The sequence below is a fragment of the Serinus canaria genome, chromosome 20, assembly GCF_022539315.1.
Source record: "Serinus canaria isolate serCan28SL12 chromosome 20, serCan2020, whole genome shotgun sequence".
In the NCBI taxonomy this organism is placed as follows: Eukaryota; Metazoa; Chordata; class Aves; order Passeriformes; family Fringillidae; genus Serinus; species Serinus canaria.
This window is the reverse complement of record NC_066333.1, coordinates 192,270-213,729: the sequence shown is the minus strand read 5'-3', so window position 1 is coordinate 213,729 and position 21,460 is coordinate 192,270. Positions and strand designations below refer to the sequence as shown.

General features: G+C 41.9%; 1 protein-coding gene and 1 non-coding gene across 8 annotated transcripts in view; both read left to right on the top strand.

Annotated features, from left to right (window-relative positions):
• Positions 1 to 4,000: 4,000 nt before the first annotated feature.
• On the top strand, positions 4,001 to 4,072 carry TRNAE-UUC (transfer RNA glutamic acid (anticodon UUC)). The gene has a single exon. It is a non-coding gene; the product is annotated as a tRNA-Glu (tRNA).
• Positions 4,073 to 6,164: 2,092 nt separating this feature from the next.
• Positions 6,165 to 21,460, top strand: part of RBM39 (RNA binding motif protein 39) — a 31,268-nt gene continuing 15,972 nt past the window's right edge. For 3 of the 7 annotated variants that reach the window (XR_001992108.3, XM_050982240.1, XM_009098789.4), the window contains exons 1-6: positions 6,168 to 6,464; positions 9,574 to 9,636; positions 11,498 to 11,547; positions 14,338 to 14,532; positions 20,007 to 20,072; positions 20,182 to 20,235. Coding sequence is in view for 4 of the 7 variants with exons in the window: in XM_050982240.1 (XP_050838197.1) it covers positions 9,586 to 9,636; positions 11,498 to 11,547; positions 14,338 to 14,532; positions 20,007 to 20,072; positions 20,182 to 20,235 (416 nt within the window). In the remaining 3 variants the exon portion in view is untranslated. Of the gene's footprint in view, positions 6,465 to 9,573; positions 9,637 to 9,859; positions 9,933 to 11,497; positions 11,548 to 14,337; positions 14,533 to 20,006; positions 20,073 to 20,181; positions 20,236 to 21,460 lie in introns of all 7 variants that reach the window. The other 4 variants (XM_018923850.3, XR_001992109.3, XM_018923853.3 and 1 more) reach the window with 4 other exon arrangements.

Below are 21,460 nucleotides of genomic sequence, written 5' to 3'. Positions count from 1 at the left end.
CTGTGGTTGACGTTTGTGCTACACAATGTAATATTCTAGGTACTTCGCAAGAACTGAGTTTATTGTTTAGCCACAGGCAGAACCTGTAACTCCTCAAGTTAATCCTATAGTCTGATGTTTTTTTCTCACAAGCCTTGACAAACGAATTGAATCCCCATTTCTATGAGTAATCTGGAAGGCAGGTTCCACAGTCAGGTCTCAAACATAAAGAAAGATGGGGATTTGTGGGATCACTGTCAACATTTCTGACCAGTGCAGAAGCATTTCTGGGGGTAATTCTTCCTGGCCTTGATGTCTCTGGGATGACCATTCAGATACCTATCTGAAATCCCACCAGGGTGTTTTGCCTAAATTTTCTCAGCTTCATCCCACTATTCCTGTTCTTTTTAACTAACACAAAAAAATTGTTTTATTTTGTTTTTTATAGGTGTCCTCAACTGAAATTTATCCACATTGTTATTTCTTACTGTATCCTTTCAATAAAATAAAACAGATTTAATTTTTAAAAATTCAATCCCTTTTGCTCTCGGGTATTGTCTTGACCTCTGTCTGCATACCACCTGCTTACTAATACATAATGAAAACAGAAATCCTATCATGACCACTAGAAGTGGGTTATAACTCTTCATCTGTTTTCCTCTCTCATACAGTCAAAGTTTTTAGGACCAGCCTGAACTGTTCCTGCTGAACACAGTGGGAACAGCAGCAAATTCTTTGCTCTACCACATCACTGAAGGGGGAAGTGAAGTTTCTAAACCTGTTATTGCCAGCATTGCAATGCTCAGTGTCCCCCTGTGCTGCACTGACTGTGACAGGCAAGCTGGGTTCCTCTCAGCATGTAGGTATTCAGCTTTAGGCAAACCCCTTTGAAGGCTGTTCTTTTGTTAGTTTTTTAAACATCTTGGAAATCTACTAAGCAGATCAACTCAACCAACAGGTTCTTATATTTTAATTTGAATGCTGTGCACTCAGGGTGGGTGCTGACAGCTTGAACTTGTGCATCCCTGTTCATGTACCTCTGAGGCTGCTCATTGTGAACAGCTGCTGTTAGAGGAGAGAGAAAACACTTGGGATTACAACAGAGCAGTGTCTCAGGGGACCACCCCATGCAACCTGCAGGTAGTCACCCAGAATAGCACATCTGCAGGAGGTCATGGTCAGCCCCACCATAGTGGGGCTGTCTCATGGATAGCCCAGACTGTTGAGCAGCTCATAGGGATGAGGCAAGTCTGAGGTCAACTTGGAAAGTCAGTCTGCAGGCTGAGATCAGCATGAGGCCAGTGATGGTGACCAGGGACAGACCCAGCCCATGACAGGTCTGTAGTAACAAGGCAGAGCTGAAGTTAGGTCAGGCAAGCATGCTCCAGGTCAAGGTCAGAGGCTCAGGGCTGGGCATGGCCATGGCCATGGCCACATTGAAGAATAGCACTGGAGAAAAGCACACCTCAACACAGCTCAGATGGGCCCTGAGGGTCCAGGGCTGTTGGTGCAGGCCCCCAGCTAGTAATAATTGGCATTGACTCCAAGGTTCCAAGAAGGCTGGTCAATTGCTTTATTACGCTATATTATCCTATACAATACTCTACTCATTAACAAACTCATCCCCTTCCAGACAGTCTGATACAGCTTTGACCTAATTGGTCAATCAATCAAAACACCATCACCAGTGTCCAATTAAGAAATCACCCTTTGGTAAACAAATCTCTATAACATATTCCACATGTGCACAACAACAGGTGCAGCAAGTGGTGATAAGAATTTTTTCTCATTCTTTTCTCTGATCTTCTCACAGCCTTTCCCAGGACAGTGCCTGGGAAAGTTCTGCCTGCTGTACTCTGTGGAGAGAACTGCTGCTACACAGGGCTGATGTGAACTGGGGTTCCTGGGCAGGGCTGGGGTGCAAGCCCTAAATGAGGCTGGCCTAAGGGCTTGTTAGTGGTCTTGGGGCCCTGAGAACAGCTTCACAGACAGGTGAGATTACCAGCATGAGCATGGCCAGTTGAAATAAAGCCAAAATTCTGCCTCCCCTAGGTCCTGATCTACAAGGATGGTTGACAAAGGAAAACCTTTGCCCTTCCCACACATGCAATTCCTAACCAAGCAAAAGTGGAGGGGCATAGATGCTGGCACTGCTGCTCGTATTGACATCTCACTAGGCCTTCTGGAAGGAGAACGAGATTAATCTAGTTTTAAAACTAGAAGAGAAGCTGAGGACAGGCAGGTTGATACATAGAAGAAGCTCAAATCTTTCCACCACCATTGTCAAGTCCTTCGGTGTTGTATTGCACTAAATAGCTTATTTGGTTGATGCACTGGTGGCGGGTTTTCCCCCCTCCCTCATCACATGGTTTCCCCCTTACACACCCCACCGTGTACCACACACCTGGTCTGTCCCACAGGTGCTTCGCCCCTCCCCAATGGCATCCCATTGGCTCCGGTTCTCTCTCCCCCACCCCCATCCCCTAGGGTATAAAACCTCCTGTGTGAGAGCTCCAAGCCCTCTCTTGTACCTGGGTGACCCATCACCTGTGTCCTGCCCCAAGCCAATAAACAGGATACTTGCACCCACGTGGAGAAGAGCGCCTCTCGTCTTTTACCTTTGTCTATGCGGATCCGTGTGGGCTAGAGTCTTAAGCTAGCCGGATTGGACTCATATAAGGCCCAGGAAAAACAAGAATTACTGCACTTCGGGAGCAAATTTCCCTCTTATGTCAGAGACAGACTAAGATCATTGTGTGCCAAAAAAGCTGGGCAGTTGGGATCCATGTGAGGAAACAGAATCTGTTCAAATCTACCTTCTGTAGTTACTGTCAGATTAATTTGATAGTTTATAACCTATTCAGGATTTTCTCTGCTGGCATATGGACATGGTCTATGCCACCTTCACATTTTGAAGGGTATTTTATCTTTAATTTAATATTTCCATAACCTTTTTTTTTTGTGCTTTGTAGCCATAGCTTTTTCTTTGTGGTGATACAAGTGTTCTGAGTAATTTTAGAATCTCCATGCTTCTTAGATCCATGTTATCCTTTTGGTTTATTCATTTTTTAATAATCTCTTGAGGTAGGAATTTATTAGTTGTTGTTCTTTCAATATCACCAGATTTAATACATTATACTCACTGCTATGCATGACTGTTCTAACAGCCCCTCACACAACTCAGCATTAAACCCAATTGCTTCTTTTGTGTTCTCCAACCAGCTGTTCCAAAAATCAAACCTTTGTGATATCTAAGTGTATCAAGCACAGGATATGCTGATGTGACATTCACTCACTTGGTGTGGGGGTAACTGGAGACTTTTCATAATGATGTTTTCTGCCTTTGTAGCAACTCTGACCTCCTAAATACATTACTGTCACCACCACTAGTAGTTTTACACTCTGTTCACTACAATAGTCCTAATTCTCCTTTGCCTATTTAGGTCTGAATTTTCCACGTATAGGGGTTCAGTTACATCTCGGAAGATTAAAATGGTTTAGGTACATTGATTCTGAAGTTTCTTTAACATCCAGCATTATTCCTCCTCATGCTCAATCGTCAGTTCTTCCTGCACATCCCCAGCCAGCCACTTCAGTGTGCCACCTGTTACCTGCTTGGTACCAGTGTCAAAACTGGGTAGTGCAGTTGTTCTGCCTGCTTTTGTGGTTGCTCAGATTTGTTTCAGAGCACATTGGTGGCTGTTATGAAGTTTCTGTGCCTTTTTAGGCCGTACTTCATTTGTTCATCTTCCCATTAGTAATTTCCTACTTCTTCAGTTTTGTCAGCTTCCAACCTCATCTTTTAAGTAAGTGAAGGAGGGGCCCTGCACCCCACACCCCACTCCCTGGTCCCGACCAACGGTGCGGGCAGAGGTCAGGGAGCAGTGAACGGCGGTCAGCGGACAGGGGGAAGCGAGAGGTAGGCAGCGCGCAGCGGGGACAAACACTGCAGATAGGGAATAACACAGGAACGGGGTAATATAGGAGTTAGGTGGCACAAGCAAAACCACTCCCTGTGCGATCCCACATGGTCTAGCGGTTAGGATTCCTGGTTTTCACCCAGGCGGCCCGGGTTCGACTCCCGGTGTGGGAAAGTGTGACTTTTTATTTCGTTCGCCTACGTGCCTTTTGGCTGTTAATTCTTCGCGATCCCTCCTACTCTTCGCAGCGCAGGTAACACAAACTCCCAGCCGCAACCCTGGCGCCTGAGGCGAACGAACTTCCTGGCGCGAGTACGGAGCCAGGTTTAGAGTAAGGAACACCAGCGATAAGACGGCGTTATGTCTCAGCAGTGCAGAGCTAGTGTCTCCTCCGGATCAAGCCATCCCATAAACAAGAAAATATTTTTAAGTAAGTGTGTTACCGAGAGCTTTCCCTCAGCTCCAGAGGTGTATCCAGCCAAGTGCGTAGTGACCACACCAACAGCCCTGCAGAGCTGAGCGTCGACAGCTGATGGGCCGGGGCATTGCTGTGATACGCCGGGTCTGGCAACAAGGCTGGACATGCAACTTGTGCAGTTATTTGCTACTCCAGATCCCTCATTAGCCACCTTCACCCTCTCTGCGAGTACTGTAAGCATCGGGGTGCATCCTTTCTCCCACACTGCCTGGGCACCAGCCATGGGCAAAGGATGTCTTAGTAGAGTAGACAAAAAAGGAGTACACGTCTGTGTACTCCTTCCAGGCAAATAATGACAGAGAAAAGCCGTGGGTAAATCCACCAACATGAGTCTATGCACATACTTGAGTCACAGTCACAGCAGGGTGAGGGAACAAGGAATATGGAAGTGGTCAGACCAGACCTGGTGGCTGATTGAAAGCCACGGGGTAAGGGACAAGCAGCCAGAGCAGTGCATGGGAATGTACTCGTCTGTGAGAAGACTAGTAATTTTGTTTACAACCAAACTGTACAGAAATTATTAGGTTGGAAAAAAATCTATTATAGTAATGCTTTGTTTTTAATTTTAAACAGATCATTTTTCCTAAATGTTCCAAACTCTACTAGTTGACTACTTGATCTTAGAAAGACTTGGACACTCTGGGCAAGAGCACAAGAATAATTTTCTGCTATTAACATTTCAGGAACTTTGTTAGAAATGACATTAAATGTGACAGTAGCCTGGGATTTTCAGAAAAAAATGTAATTTCAGGAGGCTAAATTTGTTTAGAATTTCTCTTTATATTCAGATTTCTAGAAGAACAACCAAAAAAGCAGCCTAAAATTCCCCAGCAACAATTTATTTCATACTGATTGCAGCAGGAAACTTACTAAATGCTTTCTGTCCTACCTTGAACAATTACTCCAAACCCTATTATTAAATTTAAATAAAAATGAACCATTCTGTGAGCTCTGAGGGAAACAAAGCACTGTTATTGAGACAGCATTGAGCACTGTTAAAGAGCGGCTGTTTTCACAAAACACTACTTCCCTTCTGAGTCAAGCTTCAAGGCTCCAGCAATCTGCAGTGGCTTCGGCCAAAAGCTGCACCAGTAGAGCAGGTCATTGACAGATTGTTTTACGTGGAATTTTAGTGGCTAAAAAATCCGCAAGACACTGCTACCCCTTGAATGGAGGTGTAGTTTCTGGCAGAGGAGTACGGCCGAACACTTTCGGGCATTGCTAATCGGATCGAACTGCAGAAAGCCCTCAGCCAAATAGACGAAGATCAGACCACAGACCCTATTTAATCATCACGTTAGAACAATCTTTGGTGAAAGAACACAGTAACTTCACTCTCCTGTCCACTCCATAACCTAATCCACTTTAGATTGCGGGAAAGCAAGAGTCTATGAAAGGCCCCGGCATGGGGCTTAAGAATGGCGTTGAGGGATCTGGGACACGGCTCTCCCAGGACCAGGGAAGGAAGGGGTGCTCCGAACGCACCGGAATCCCACAAGCCAGCAGGCACCCACGCCACGAGACCACTGCGGCGGTCGCCCCGGGCCCGGGCCATGGACGCAGCCGCTGCTCCGCCACGGCGGCCTCAGCCCCCCTCCTCCCAGCCCTCTGCCCCTCCCGGCGGCCGTGCGAGGCCTCGCGAGAGCGCAAAGGCGCGTGATAAGGCCACATGGCTACCCAAATCTCGCGTGCATTTGAGCCACTGCTTCCGGGCGCGATATCTCGCGAGAGGCGGCGAGCCCGGGCGTGTAAAGGCTTGTTTGGCCGTGCGTCTCGCGAGAGCCCCTGCGCGGTATGCTGAGCGCCCCCGTGCCATGCGCGGAGCCGCGAGCGGCTGGGCGCCATTTCGGGAGCAGCCGCGGAGCCATAGACGGTGCCATACCGGCACCGGGACCGACTCACGGCCGCGCCGCCCCTCGCCGCCCGCTCCCCGGGGCTGCCTGAGCGCCTTCGTCCATTTAAGATTCAGACGCCTGGAGAAAGTGCTCAAGCCCTCGGGCCCGTTCCCCACCGCCAGGGCAGTGACGCCGGAGCTGCCGCTGCCGGACCTCGGGGCCCTAGCGAGGATCGCACTGCTCGCGGCGCAGGTAACTGCAGGTGGGCCCCGGGCCCTGCCGCCGGGCGAGCGGCGATCTGGTCCGCAGGGTGCTGCGGCCTGGGTGTTTGCGCCCCTCCCGTTGCCGTGACCGCCTTGGCCCTGCCCGTGGGGCTGCTTTGCGCCTCACCGGGGCTAGAGCACCCGGTGATCTCCGCACCGCGCCCAGGCCCTGTGCGATTTGGTTGTTCCCGTGACCACGTCGCGGGCAGGCCCGGCTGCCCCTGGCACGGTGCTGCCCCGCCCCAGCTCCCCCTGCTCCAGCTCCCCCTCTCTCCCCTTAATGGCGCTGTGCCGAGGGACCGGGCGTGAGCAGCTGCTGGGCCGTTCGCGCCGGAAGACGGGGCGGAGGTGGGGGAGCGCCGGCCGCCGCGGGCGGGCGTTCGGGGAGTGAAGGTCTTTGGAAGAAGCGAGGTGGGAAGGCGGCTACGACGGGGCGGGCGGCGCTGAGCATCTCTGTTTCTGTAAAGCCGAATTCGGTCCTCTCGATCGTGTCAGGAGCATGTGGGAATTGAGGGAATTGGGAATTGTAGGCTGGAGACTTGCCCGCAGGCGTAAGGGTCCTGCTGAGAGGCTAGATTCTCCTCTGAGGCGTCGGAGTCCTCCCTAAAGTTTCCTGAGGCTCTTCCTGGACACTGTGGGAAAAACGTGTCGAATTCGTTGGATTAATAAATAATTTTGAGAACGGGACTCTTTTAAATTCCTTTTATGTAATATAGTTCAGCAGAAAGAGAATGATTTCTTCAAAAATGGTGACTAGATCCGTAGCAATAAATTTCATATCCTTTTACATTTTCTGTAGATCCACAAAGTTTCAAGTGTAGTTCATTCCTTTTTTATTTTGATGTTTTGGCATGTGTTTTTTGTTTGCTTGTTTGGGTGGTTTTGTTTGGTTTTTTCCCCTTTACAAACAAGTTTGTCATATGTCGCTTTTTTAAGAAAGCTGAAAGGCTTTTAGGAAAATTATTTGGAGCGTTGTTGTTTAATGAAATATATTTCAGAATCTGTCAAGATTTTCTGGTAAATTTAAATTATTAAGGGCTTTCATTTGTGTTTTTTTAAAAAATACTTTCAACTTTGTGTGTAACATCCTTATATCCATTACATGTATGCATCGCAGGGCTGATAGCAGGACTGGTACATGTAGAGAGAAGGTATTCTGATAACATGGTATTGTCCCAGGGAAAGTGTTTTGTAAAGAGTACAAAGGGTACAGATTGCTGCGGTGAGGCCAAAGGTCCATGCAGCTCAGGAGATTCAATAATCATTGCCAGCAGTAAATGCCAAAAAGAGAATGAACAGCGCAGTCAGATGTTGACAGTTCTCTCTGTGTGTGCTTGGTTGTCAGTTAGTTGTAGTTCAGGGTCACAAGGCATGCTTTTGTTTAATGAAAATCTTTTTCTTTAAACTTTATGGTTCAGTTTGGTTTATTTTTTAACATGGCTTGTGCTTCTTTTTCTTTGTTAGGATCCACAGTGCCCTTCAACAGTGAATTCAATGGCTAAATGCTTTGTTTATAAGGACCATTGTTTTGGATGATAGTTCATTCACTCATTATTTGGGGAAATGCAGTAATAGTCATTCCCTCTGCACTTTTCCATGCCATTCAGGATTTGATGATTCCTATTATGGCCACCCCTCTTCAGGATGAAGAATTCCTCCCCAAGTGTAGCTCGAAATGTTGGCTAAATTACACATCTGGAAATGTAATTTTGGGTGGGAGTTGTCACCAGGTGTAAATTTTTTTTATAGCATTCTGGGTTTGACTTTTTCATGCCCTTAATCATACTGATGTACTCTTTATACTACATATTGGTAGAATAGCTCTGAATTAAATCACATGCTTATATGTAGATGGCTTGAAAAGCTGACTATAAATACTGTAGTAAAAAGTAAAATTGAGCTATTACACTTGAAGGACAGTCATATCTGTAAGCGGTAGCAATATAGCCCAACAGGTAATAATTTGAAAATGAGGTTGGTGTGCCTCTGTTAAGTATTGAGCGTGAACTTCCAGTGTTGTGATCCTGCTTGAGGATGGTGTTTTACTCTAGAATGTATCCCTGGGCCAGGGTCGGATGTGCTGCAGCTCTGGCAAAGCGTTCTCAATTACGACATTTTAAGTAACCGGTGTAAAGGATCTTGATGTGTTGGAGCATTTTTGTTATTCTGCTGAAGTCTTGGGACAGCACAGTTCTGCTGCCTGTAGACAAGGTGCAAAACCTAATCTGTATAAGTAAAAATCCATTTTATTGTACACAAATTATCAGTGTTGGGCTGTCAGACTTGGTTCTAGAGGACTGGCCGTTCTGGAGCTTAAGAAAGAAAAAGAAGAGAGACTTCCACTAAGAGATTTGAGGAAGTTGAACATCTAAGTTTAATGCCATAAGTCTTAAAGGGTTGCTTAATAGCATACCTGCATAGGGAGAGGAAATCAAGTGTCAAAGTGATTCAGAGTATAGTGAACATAAAATTATATTAAGGGGTTGAAATTGGAAGATAAGAAGAGCAGCTAAACCTGGAATGTCTGTGGTGTCAAGTGTTACCTGGTGTGACGGATGTTTTGTTTTGAGATGTGAAGTTCCAGATTGGATGGACTTTTTGTATGCTTTAGTAGCTCCTAGTGCTGGAATCATAACTGTTTTCCTGTGACCCCTGTTATGGAGGAGGCTGCATTTCTTAAAGCACCATGGTGTCCACGTGCTGAGACTGGTAAATGATGGTGGCAAAGGCTAGGAGCTGTGAACAGGTTTGCCTGATTGTACATTGTCCTTTGCTGAAGCTCTAGCACTTCTCAAGATGGCCACCAGAGCTGTGTTTATGTCATAAATATCCTGTGCTCTTTGTTTTGAAAGAAATTCATGGAATGCCTCTGGGTTTCCTGTGGCTAATAGTGTTCAATCACATTTTGTTGTTTGCAGCTGTAATTACTTTACACGCATTCGTTACCATCTCATTGGGCAAAACTTCATTCCAGTTTTTGTTGGAAATACCTACCGAATTTGTAAATGTTTAGTGAATTTGCCTCTTTAACAAAGGCTTTTGGAATGTAAAGCACAAGAGTATTTTCTAACTCAGGTGGAATTTGCTTCTTCTTTCAGGTGTCCTGAAAAATGGCTGATGATATTGATATTGAAGCAATGCTTGAAGCTCCTTACAAGAAGGTGAGAAAAAATATGCCAGTGAGGTCCTGTTTGCCTTAATTTAGCATTATTCATGAAACTGCTGCTGAACTGTAAACTAACATCCCTGGAGCCCTCATGATTTATCTTATTGGACATACATTACATGTAACTTTCAAGTTTATATATACTGTTAATGTAATTATATTGTGCAGTAGTTTCACTTCAGCGTGATGAATAAATGCCCATCTATCTCTCTTTGTAGACTTGCCTAACGATATCTCACCTCTACTCCCATGAATTCACCTTTGATTCCAGTGTGAACTGTCAATCATAAGGTAGTAATTGAGTGACGTATCGCTGTACCGTGGTCCCCTAGGTTAAAAAAAAAACCAAAAAACAAACAACCACCAAACACGATCAAAGCAAAACAAAAGAAATCCACCCCAAAACCAACTAAACAAAACCAAACAAACCCCAGAAACCAAAATCCTAAAACCTTTTCGTCTAAAATTGTGAAGTCTAGTTTGGTATAGCAACAAGGTGAATGCAGTGGTTTGGGAAAACAGCGGGGCTCCAAGAATAACCTTTTCACCAGTCCCATGGCAAGTAAATATTTGAACAATCTGCTCAGTGCGAGAAGAGTGGGACTTGCTATTAATGCAGAAGGCTGCTGGCGGTTACTCTTTCAACAGGGCAGATGAAAGTCAATTGCTGAGTGAATGAATTTACAGAAATTCTTGGATCCCTGAATAGAATGTTTTTAGCAAGGAAAAGACAGTATCACAGTCTGCGGTATCATTCTAAAAGAAGCTCTTGTGTTCTTTTGTCCTAGTTATTTAATTAGGAAATGTCAGTTTTTCTGTAAAATTTTTATCAGTTTGCTTAGTGATGTCCTTCACTTAAACCAGCAGCAAATGAATACTGTCTTTTTTGTTTTCCACCAGATGGTGGTGAAGTGTTAACAGACTGCATGCTTTAGCACTGATTTTGAAAGAAATGTATATAAGTTTAAATCACCTAGGAACTGTACTTTTGATGTAACCAATGTGATTAAACTGTAAAGCCAGTATATAAGTTATATAGCAGCTGTTGACAGTCTGTTCTGCAGTGTTTATTACAACCATGTCATGAATTTTGGATGAGCATTTGTAAGTTTTAAGTGGTATACTTAGTTTATGTAATATTTAGCAGTTGCGTTTACATCTTGAAGAGAAATTTGTGAACTGTTGTGTTAAAATTCTTGTGTCCTGGCTTAACATGGATATTTTCCATGTAAACAGGTATGGAAATAGGGGATGTTTAGGCTGGACTGGTGGATTATTGATGGCTTTCTTGGGAGTCGACGTTACTAAAGCAGTGTGAATCCCTGTTTGCTTCAGGGCAAGATGTGTGACAGAGGTGACATCAAGCTCTTACAACCCTTCAACGAAAATGAGTGAAGATCTCGGGAATGGCATCGGTCACAGGAAATCGATAGTGGCTGGCTGCTAGTGTAGCCACGGGGCTTAGGCAGAAATATAGCCTTGGTACTAATCAGAGGGGCTCACAAACACCTCAGACTTCCTCCTAAATTTTATAGAAATAATATTTAGTCACTTGAGTGCTGAATTCTACAGGATAACTTGCTCTCTAAACCATGTATGGAAGTATCTACAATTTAATACACACTTTTAAATGATGTAAGTCTTGTATTTTGTAGTTGTATGACTTAAATTTAAGCAGCAAAGTGATTAAACATGCCTACCTAAATTTTCTAAAGCTTTCCACTTTAAACTGTAAACAAGTAATTTAGTATTAAAATTTTTGTTTTTTATTTTCTTATTCCTATTCCCATTACCCTTTGACCACTTGAAATATTTCCGCTTCGTCCTCACGATGTTCTTCTATCAACCCTGCTTAGGATGAGAACAAATTGAGCAGTGCCAATGGCCATGAAGAACGCAGCAAGAAGTAAGTATTTTCTCAGTTCTCTACATTTGGGTAGAGGCTGCCAGTTTTTGTGGACTTGTGAATCCGTGTCAGTGGTGGTTAAGGAAATAATTTGAAAAAGCTTGGAATTTGCAGTTGCAGCAATTTGGAAACTTTATTTTGTTTACAATACCCTTTGCAACTGATGGAATCAAAATTGCGGAAACATTCACCTAGCATCAGATAAAAATACAGACTTAGTACGTTCAGCACATTTAAATTACTTTTGTTACTTTAACTATGCAATGCATTTTGCATTTTAAAATTTTCTTTGTAGAATTGTGGTTTGGAGCAGTGGAAAGCAGTTAAAGACACCAGTGCCTTCTTGAAAAGGATTAGGGTGTTGAATTGCCTTGCTCTATTCTCTGCATCTCTGCCCTTTGAAGATGTCTAAATTTATAATACAAGTTTTTTAAAAAACAAGAGTACAAGCCCACTGTGCTCAACAAGCATAATTCCAGGGTGTGAACACCTGCTGATACTCAAAAGTTGTGTAGTCTGTAAAAATAAATTCCTTACCTTACAAGCATTGTTTGGTGAAGAGGTGAATATGGTAAAGCGAAAAATTACCAAGTTGATAGCTGACAAAACAGTAAAAAGGTAGCTGTGTATTACATGCTGACTTCAGCGCATTTCTGTATGCTGGTGCCACCTTCTGAAATCATATAGATTATGTGCTTTTACTTGTGTTCTAAATAGTACAATGAAAATATTTTTCCTGCTAAGACCTCTAAAACCCTATGAAAAGCAGCTGCTGTCAGTATTTTTAAGACCCAGAAGTTAATTTTGATATAGTTCTTGTTGTCCATAGTCTTAAGATAACTCTTTTGTTTGTAATGTGTGACAGTGTACTCTGTTGCTGAAGACAAAGGTGTACGTGGGGTTTGCAAGACTTCCTGCTTTGCTTTAAAACAACCAGACTGTGTCCAAATTGTATTTGCTATCTACTTCAGTTGGGCCAGTACTGAAATAAGGTTCAAACCGTCAGAAAAATCCACAGCAAACATCAGCAACTTAAAAATAAATAACAATGTGCAATTTCAGTAATTGTCAAATCATACTTAGATGTCCATTGTATTATTTGGTAGAATTAAGGATCGGCATTTTTACTAGATGTCTGTACTGTAGGTCCAGCTTAATTGTGGTTTGAAGGCAGAGCATGGATCTGGACTGCTGGGAGTCCTTGTTTGTAAAGCAGGTTCCCTCTGTTGAATAGGGAATAGCTGCTGTCATTGGTGAAGAGTGGCTGCAGTTACTAGTTACTGGTACTGGTCAGTATAGTGAGCTTCAGAAAGCATATTTCATAGCTGTTTTAATAAGTGAGTGTTTTAGGGTTTTATTTTGGGAAAATGTTGGTAAATGCTGGATCCTAGAGGAGAAGGGACAGTGTGTGCCTAACCATCACAAACTGCATTACAGCAGGAAGTGTGGTTAAATGGTTCTGATGACACCACGCAGAAATAGAGAACTGTTAGAAATTGTGAAGCTTCTGAGTATCGGGTTTTGATGCAGCATCTTCTCTGTCCATACAGAAAGACCAAAGAATCTTATAGACTTTGGCAGATAAGAAAAAATAGAAATAGTGTTTAAAATGTAATTTCAAAATGTAATTTCAAAATGTTTGTCAGAGATAAAGACCAAGATACTTTAAATAGGCCTTCCTAGGTGGAGATTGGAGAGCAAAAGCTATTAATATTTAGGTTTAGTTAGATGTGGCAGGTGAGAGATGTTTTTACTTCAGAAATTGAAACTAACTTGGAGTCTTAGTTTATATATGGTCATAGAACGCCACAGGGATGAACTTTTTGTAATCCACATGCCCTTTTAAAAGAATTTTTAAGAGTATGAATGACCACTCATACTCTTAAAAATTGAGTTGAGAAAAGATAATACCTGCAATCAGAAGGCCCAGAGGGAGGAAAGGGAAAAATTCATTGACAAAGGATGTTTCAAACTTCGAAAGTTTAGCAGCAAAGTTGATTATTTTGCTGTCTTAAGTAACAGCTTGAGTATCTGTTTAACATGTGTCTTATATATACATAGATATATTTTAGTAATGAAGCTTTGGTGGTCTGAGGCTGAGATGGAGGAAAAAATTTGTGAACAATCCAAATGCAGTGATAGAGCAGTTGCTTACTGCACATATTTTTCAAATATGAGGTATAATTGACATACAGGTTTTAGAAGATTAAATTTTCTAAGTAAATTGGTGAAGTTACAAAAGTCTGCAGTTTGCCCCAAACTTCTAACAGCCATTGACTTTAAAAAGCAAGTGGTTTATGAGTGGGAGTAGCAAGTAGGAAGCAAAACTCTTAAGCGGCATGTTAAAGACAATTGGCAGGGAGTATTAAGAGGAAACAACCTTCCTTTCCCACAGACTTGCCTCTTTCTTTCTATTTTTGTTGCATTTTGTTTTACTTTGTTATATAATTTATTCTTAAAATCATGAAATACGTTTGAACACCAGATGAAGTACTGCAACTGCTGTGTACTAGGTGTAACATAGGAAATGGGTTTTTAGTCCTTTTACTCTTCTGAAAGCATTCTCTAGCAATTAAAAATTTTAAAAGAATAATGTGCTGTTGCGGACTTCATGTGGCTCATGAAAGGAGATTGCTGACATGCTTAACCACCCATTTAACAATAAAAAGTACAAATACCCACAGGTACAAACTTTTCCCGTCAGTGTCTGTAACATCAGAGGAGCTGTGGAATGTGGGGTAAATAACACTGAACTGTGTGTGTAACTGAAGTTGAGCTTTTCTTTGTCAGGAGAAAAAAGAGCAAGAGCCGAAGTCGAAGCCATGACAGAAAGAGGAGCAGAAGTAAGGAACGCAAACGGAGCCGAGATCGGGAACGGAAAAAGAGCAGAAGCCGGGAAAGGAAGCGGAGCAGAAGCAAAGAGCGCAGACGCAGCCGGTCTAGGAGCAGAGATCGCAGATTCAGAGGACGCTATAGAAGTCCTTAGTAGGTTATTTGTTCAGAGTTGCATGTGTGCTGCTTCACTGATATAATATGGAAGGTTAAAATTTCACTCTCTGCTTTCTAAAGTGGTCAGTAATTATAATTGAAAAGAAAGTGAGAGGTGAAGTTTGAAGAATGTCAGTAAATACAGAGTGAAAAAGAGGATAGTAATATTCCTCTTCTAGTTCTCATTCTTAGCCAAGACAGTGATGGGAAAGCAAGTGAAAGAATGTGTACAGCTGAGTGGAAAACTAAGTTTATCAAAATCAGTATAACAACCGAATTCTCTCCATGTCCTAACTATTTAAAGAATATGAACTTGATGGCTTAACTGCCAAAAAATTAATAGTAGTCTGTTAATTTGATTACAGGCGTGTACTTTTTTTTTTTGTATTGCCAAAGATTTTTACTGTCTTGCTGTTCTTGATCATTAACTCCATAAATGGATATTCACACAAACATATTCCATGTTTATGCATCCATACTGGGAGCATCTTGTCTTAGTAATGCCCATGTGTTGCAAATTTGCCCTGCTTTTTTCTCAGACTTGTTTAGAGGCTGACAAGAATTCTTTTGTTCTTCTCGGATATTTAGCTTGCTAGAACTTCAGCAGTAGGTGGTTCCAGGCATTTGTAAATCAATTCTCAAAAGATGTTTTTTCATCAGTGTTATTTCTGGTGGTTTGTGCTGTGGCTCTCAGCTGTGCTTCCCATCACCTCTTTCTGCAGAAACTCAGTGAGAACTGGGCTGTATCCTTGACTGTCATTGATTACCTGAGGCTGCTGTTTGTCTCTGCTTTTGTCTGGGTCTCATCGCAATTGTTGTCAAATCTTGGAATGCAAGATCATGTTAAAAGAAGGCATTTGAAAAGGATGTATTTTTTTAATCATGTCATAATGCTGTCCATGATAGAGAAATCTCTCAAGATGTTTGAGCAGATGGTGTTTACCTTCTGATAAATTGTAGGCTTTCGCAGTTTTATGAACATGAATGATTTTCTTTGGGCTTTTTGTACTCTTGGACTACCAACAAAAACTTCCTGAGGTCTCAGGGTCCCACTCTGTGCTAAGTCATCTGGATGTTGGTATTTTCGTCATGAAAACCTTCTGCAGTTCCTGGGTCCCTTAAGGTGCAGTGGCATCCTGTGCATCATCAGTCCTGTGTAGGTCGGGATCATAATATGTCAGCCCTGCTTTTCCTTTGTCTTGAGTATCAGAGCCTCTGTACATTGCTCTGGACTTCAGCTGTAAAGATTTCAGCAGTGCAGAGTTGTTTTCCTACAACTCTATTGCAAGTGTAAGATTACAGTAGCTGGTTGGGTTATGCCAGTGCCACTGTTGTGACTCCAGGCACAGAGAACCTTGATCAAAAACTTGAGCCTTCTGTATATGCAGCCTGTTGGCATCCTTCCCTCCAGTGCAGTGTTGTGTGGAGAGGATGTCCTGTGTTTCATCTTGTAGTTGGGAGTTGCTTCATTCTTCCAGCTTTATTGGCGGGTTTTTATTCTTTGTTTTTCTTGTTGTCATTGAGTGAGAAGGTTTTTCACCTGGAGAAATTTAGGAGTTCAGTGTTCTGGTCTTCGAAAATAATTTCTGCAAGTAGAGGTTGAAAGTATTGATGTTACTACAATAACCCATGCCTGTTTTAATGCACTGAGATATGTTATGTCAGTAAGGTAAGTAGTTAAAAGGGGTCTTTTTTGCTATCCTGACACTCTCCCGTAGCTGTTGTGGGTGATTGCTTTGGTGTTGAGATACAGTGAAAAAGAAGCAGGGATAATGTAGTTATGCTCTGAGGGTACATAGTTGTTGTATTCATTTGATAGTTTGCTCACTGCTTCAGTTGCCAAATCATCGCTTTCGCTTAACCAAGTAGAATTCTAGTGTGTTTGGATGGTTTTGTGGAAAACTGGTATTGGGCAAGCAGGTGTGTCCCAGAAGCTTTGGTGTTGACTGATGGCAAGTCAGCAAGCAGTTGGTCTCATTCAGTTGTAGATGATGAATGGTCCTGTTAAAATGATAAACATTCCATCCAGAATTCTGGTTTTGGCTCTAAATGTGTGAAAGAGAAGGGATTGTCAAGAGTTCCTGTTCAAGGCTCTTAAAATGCAGGGACCCACCTTTAAATCTCTATAACAGATGTTGAATTTCAGGGAGATGAAAACTTTGGTGATAAAGCGTCCTGCATAACCAGCCACCTTTGGATCTACCAATACTGAGCTTTCATTTGAAGAAGTTGTCTCTGTATCAGTGGCATAAGTTCAATGTTTCAGAAGTGACTGCCAGAGTACTCTTTCTGGCTGGAGAATTGATTTCTGGAGTCTATCCTTGTGGGGCTGTTCTGGTGGTTCTGGGTTGGTGTTATTGCTGACAGGGTTGTAGCTGACTGCACTATCTAGATCAGATTGCTTAATGGCTTCTATTTTATCTTATTTTTTATTCTTCCTCCTCCTTGTAATCTTTCTCATGAGCTTTATAAAGGGTCATTTTCAAGCTGATTTTCTGTAAACTGAGATGGTTTTGCTGCTGGGAGCAATTAGGAGGCATCTCAGCAGTAGTGAGAAGAGTTTACCGTAGGTAATTCTGAAGGAGAGGAGAGTGCTACAGGAAACCTGAAAACTTAGAGTTTCTCACTTTAGGCTTGAAATGTGGTTAAATGTGGTTAGATGCTTTAATTTTAAATTAGGTTAAAATCAGGTGACTGTCTTGCACTTCTTAGTGTTCACAGAGTTTTTTTCTCATGTTATTTTCACATATGTTGTCCCTTAAGTGTTACATAGCTATATCATTAGGTCTCTTAGGAGAAAGAACTTGACTGAGTAGTCTTGCTTAGACATCTGCTGGGCAAATCACAGCTGCTGCTAACATAAATTAGAAGTCACTTCGACCATCCTGTTTCTATTTTGAAATCACAAATTTAGACAAAGCTGTTAGGAAAACAGGTTTATTACAGTGATGACTGAAAGTTCCTTGTGATTCTCCTGGACTTTTTTAACCAAAGTTTGCTGACATTTTGTCCAACAAAATGTCTGACATTTTTTTGTTGGAATCTTGAATATGAATGAGTAGGTAAAAGCTGATAATTTTACTGGCTGTCTTCTGACCTGACGGCTATTGGGCCCTGTGGCATCTCTTAGGTTTTGTGGAAGTGTGTGCTTTGGCTGCACATGAGTCTTTGACTTAGAAAGAAGGTGACTCCTAGACATAGAGATTAATGGCTTGTGACATGGTGTTTCCGTACAGGTTAGCAGGAACTGGGCAACAATTGTAGAGACAGTAGAAGCAATGAAGAAACTTTACTTGAGATCTACAGCTTTACAAGCAAGTCTCCTTAGAAAAACACAGGGAGAATACTGTTGAAAAGGGTATACGGTTGATTTTGAGAAGGTAATTTGGGCTCTCCCCTTGCCCTAGGCAGTTTTCTGCTTGGTCTGTTCCAGTGGTCTGGGGTTTCTTAATGTTGGTCTCATGGAGTTCTGTAAATAAGATAGTACTAGTCAAGAAAGAAAATGGAGAATTTTGGAGTTGTGGTGGGTTGTGGGTTTTCCCTGCCTTTTTTTCCTTTTCCCTCCACCCCCACCCCCACTTTGTGCATGCATTTGAAAACTGTTACTTCTCAGTTGTTTGTGTTTTGGATTTGTTATTCTTTAGACTTAGATGAATACTTACAATATTTCTTTTACCTTTTCCTTGAAAACTCATGGTCTTAAGTATTTATTATTGTTTAGGTGGTCTGCATGTTAGTGTTCTGGAGTCACTGTAATTGGTTTGTCTGGCTGCATTTGAATTGAAATGGAGAGCACCATGTTTTACATCTGATGTGAAAGTGCAAGGTAGTAGTCCCATGTCTGATAAGAAGGTGGCCTCTAGATGCAGCTTTTGGCAGTAGTTCCATAGATACTGAAGTACCTGAATGGACACTCCCAGCAAGAATTTGTCTGGACTTGAGCAGGAAAGGGAGTAATTTCTCCTAGGCAAAAAAAGGTCTGGTTTTGATCAACTGTGATCTCACCATGTTCCTGTGTTTTATGTCTTACTTTCTCTCAGTAAGTAGTTTTCTTCTCTTCATAAGTAGTTTCTAAATGGTCTTTTCTTTATTTTTTTTCCAGTGTTGTACAGGGCCATATTTCCCTTGCTTTAACCTGGCCAGCACGGTTTTGGATCTTGGCCCACTACTTCCACCTGTGTCATGACATGCTTAAAAAATAGGCATCCTCCTCCTTGTGGTGGATGCTGAGTTTAACTATAAGCATTACTGCTCCACTGAGGAGCAAGAAGACGTTTTTCAGACAAATTGCGTGGCCAAATGGATTTAGTGAAAGACTGCTTAATGTCTTCAGCCCGCCGTGTATTTCGGGGTGTTTTACATCAATTTGTAGTAACAGCAAAAAGAATCAGTTGTGTACAGATGGAAAGCCAAAGCCCAGTGCACAGTGTTCAGTCTGTGCAGAGTGCCTCTGCGCTTGGTGGAGATACAGGAAGAATGTTAACAGGTGTTGTTCTTTGCCTTTTGAACAACTCTCTACCAGGAGATCAAATTCAGGGAGAGCATGATAGGACAAATCTTACTGCTCATGTCACAGTCTGTTCCTGGGTGCCCCATTAGCTAGCAAGAGGACTGTCCTTAACATGGAAGCAAAGGGCAGATTACAATTTGTTCTGTGATGCCTGGAGAATTAAATCAGATTCAGTCAAGAGATTGGATTTCTTTTGTTGTTATGTGTCTGGATACAGCTGTCTGCCGGGTTCACTGCTTCTGTGGTTTGATGGCCATTAGGAATTTTAAGGGAGCTTCATTTACATATTTGCAGCACTTCAGTGGTTAGAGCCAAGACGCCATTAGTGAGTGTGTCCCTTGCATGTGTCTGCATGGAGCCGCTTTGGTTTGCTCTTGTATCTTGAATTTCTTGGAACTTTTGATTTTAAAATGTTACACTCAAGCAAGTAATCCTTCCAGTACCGCTTGGCATACAGCTCTGAAGCTGAGTTCCACGCCATGAATGTTATGCTCTGCAGTCATCAGTACGTAGAACTTGCATGTGGACAAAAAAAAAAAAAAAAAAAAAAAAAAAAAAAAAAAACAAAAACAAAAAAAAAAACCACAAAAAAAAACCCAAAAAAACCCACAAAAACCAAACAAAAAAAAAACTGGTGAAAATGGTTATAACAGTAACTGTAGCTCACAGTAGTTTGCATATACAAATGTGCCATGACTGACTGTCTCACGAAGAGTCCTGTATATTCTGGGATTTTGTGATGTAGGTGAAAGTGGGAGGGGATCATATTTTTTCCTTATGGTCTGAAGTGCTGCATTTATTGGTAAACAACTGATTATCTGATGCATGCTATGGATGCTGCTGATCTAAATGCTGACAAGTTCAGAGGCAAGGGTGGGTGAGCACTTGGGGTGTAATGTGAGTATAGACAGGAAATTTTGAATTCAAGTACTCAGGTGTCTTGTCTTTTCTTCTGCCATAGTTCTGGTCCAAAATTCAACAGTGCCATCAGAGGGAAGATTGGTCTGCCTCACAGCATCAAATTAAGGTTTTTTGCCTTTTCTCTGTTTTTCATTGCATCATTAATAGGTTTTGTTTAGAACTAGGAGTGGTATATTGAGAGGTTTTCCTGTAATCTTGTTGATCTTTCTTTTTAGCAGACGTCGGTCCAGAAGCAAAAGTCCTTTCAGAAAAGACAAAAGCCCTGTTAGGTATGACTTTTTAATTGTGTTTGGGTTTGTTTGTTTTTGTCCAGTTGGAGTTGGAAAAGTGATGGTGAAATAATCTATGACTACTTGCTCTCCAGTTTACACTCATAAGTGATGCTGGAATTCATTCAGAAAGCCAGTGAGAAAAGAGCATTGATAGTATGTTGCTTTCTCCCCATGTCATAAAAGGTTGTAAATAATGTCAGTTTGTGAAACAAGTCTTTATTTGTTTGGTTTTTGTCTTTCTGTATTTTCAATCTTTTCCCCATTATTTGTGATTTAAATTAGCTTTTCTGCTGAATTGTACTTAATAATCTACAGTATGGAATGGGAAAGTACAAATGCTTCTTTTTGCTGTCCTGTATTTATTAGTGTTATTTGTTGAGAGGCTATATGCCTCTGCAATCCAGGAGCTGCTTATCCATTCTTAGTCTTCTCATTTAAGGGAGTAGGATTTAGATAGCTGCTAATGAGATTATTCTCTTACATTAATGCAGTCAAATTTCACCAATCTATTTTTGTTTTTCAATGACTGGCAAATTCGTACTGAGATAATTATGTTTAAATTTTTATTGTGTTTTCTCAGTGATTAATATCTCTGTGGTTCATTTAATAAAAACACATACTGCATGGATGGAAGCTCAATCCAGGATACACCATGCTACTTCTTACGTAACTTGAACTTGAGTACAAGTCAGATTTTAGATTTGAAGCTTTAATACGTTAACAGTGGTGCATCTAATTTCAGCTAATAAATAAAATTTTTGTAGTTCTTAATGTGTCAAGGATCAAAGTAATTCACTGTTCATACTTCTTTATGGGTTAACCAGCTGAAATGAATAGAATGAGGACTGTGAGTTCTATTTACATGGATGTCAGTTTGTTTTATGTGGTGGCTGTAGTGACTCCAAAGTGACTGGGTAAATGCAAGATGTGAGTTGGTGAAGCCTAGCCCACACTACTTGTCTGAGAATTTGGATAGCTGGTCTGTGCTAGTTTGTCCTGTTTGCTTTTGTGTTCTTGTCCTTCCATCTTTTTGATGAAAAGGGCACGTAAGCTCCATAGTGGTACCTGGTACCAGTAGCAAAATGGTACCTCAGTTAATGCTTTTGCACATAAAATAGAATTTTCCAGTCATTTTTGATGCTTAGAGGTGAAATAGGATATTCAGTCATGTTATAATGTACCATGTTAATACTTGGTATTCCCTTCAGTTCTTTATTCTGCC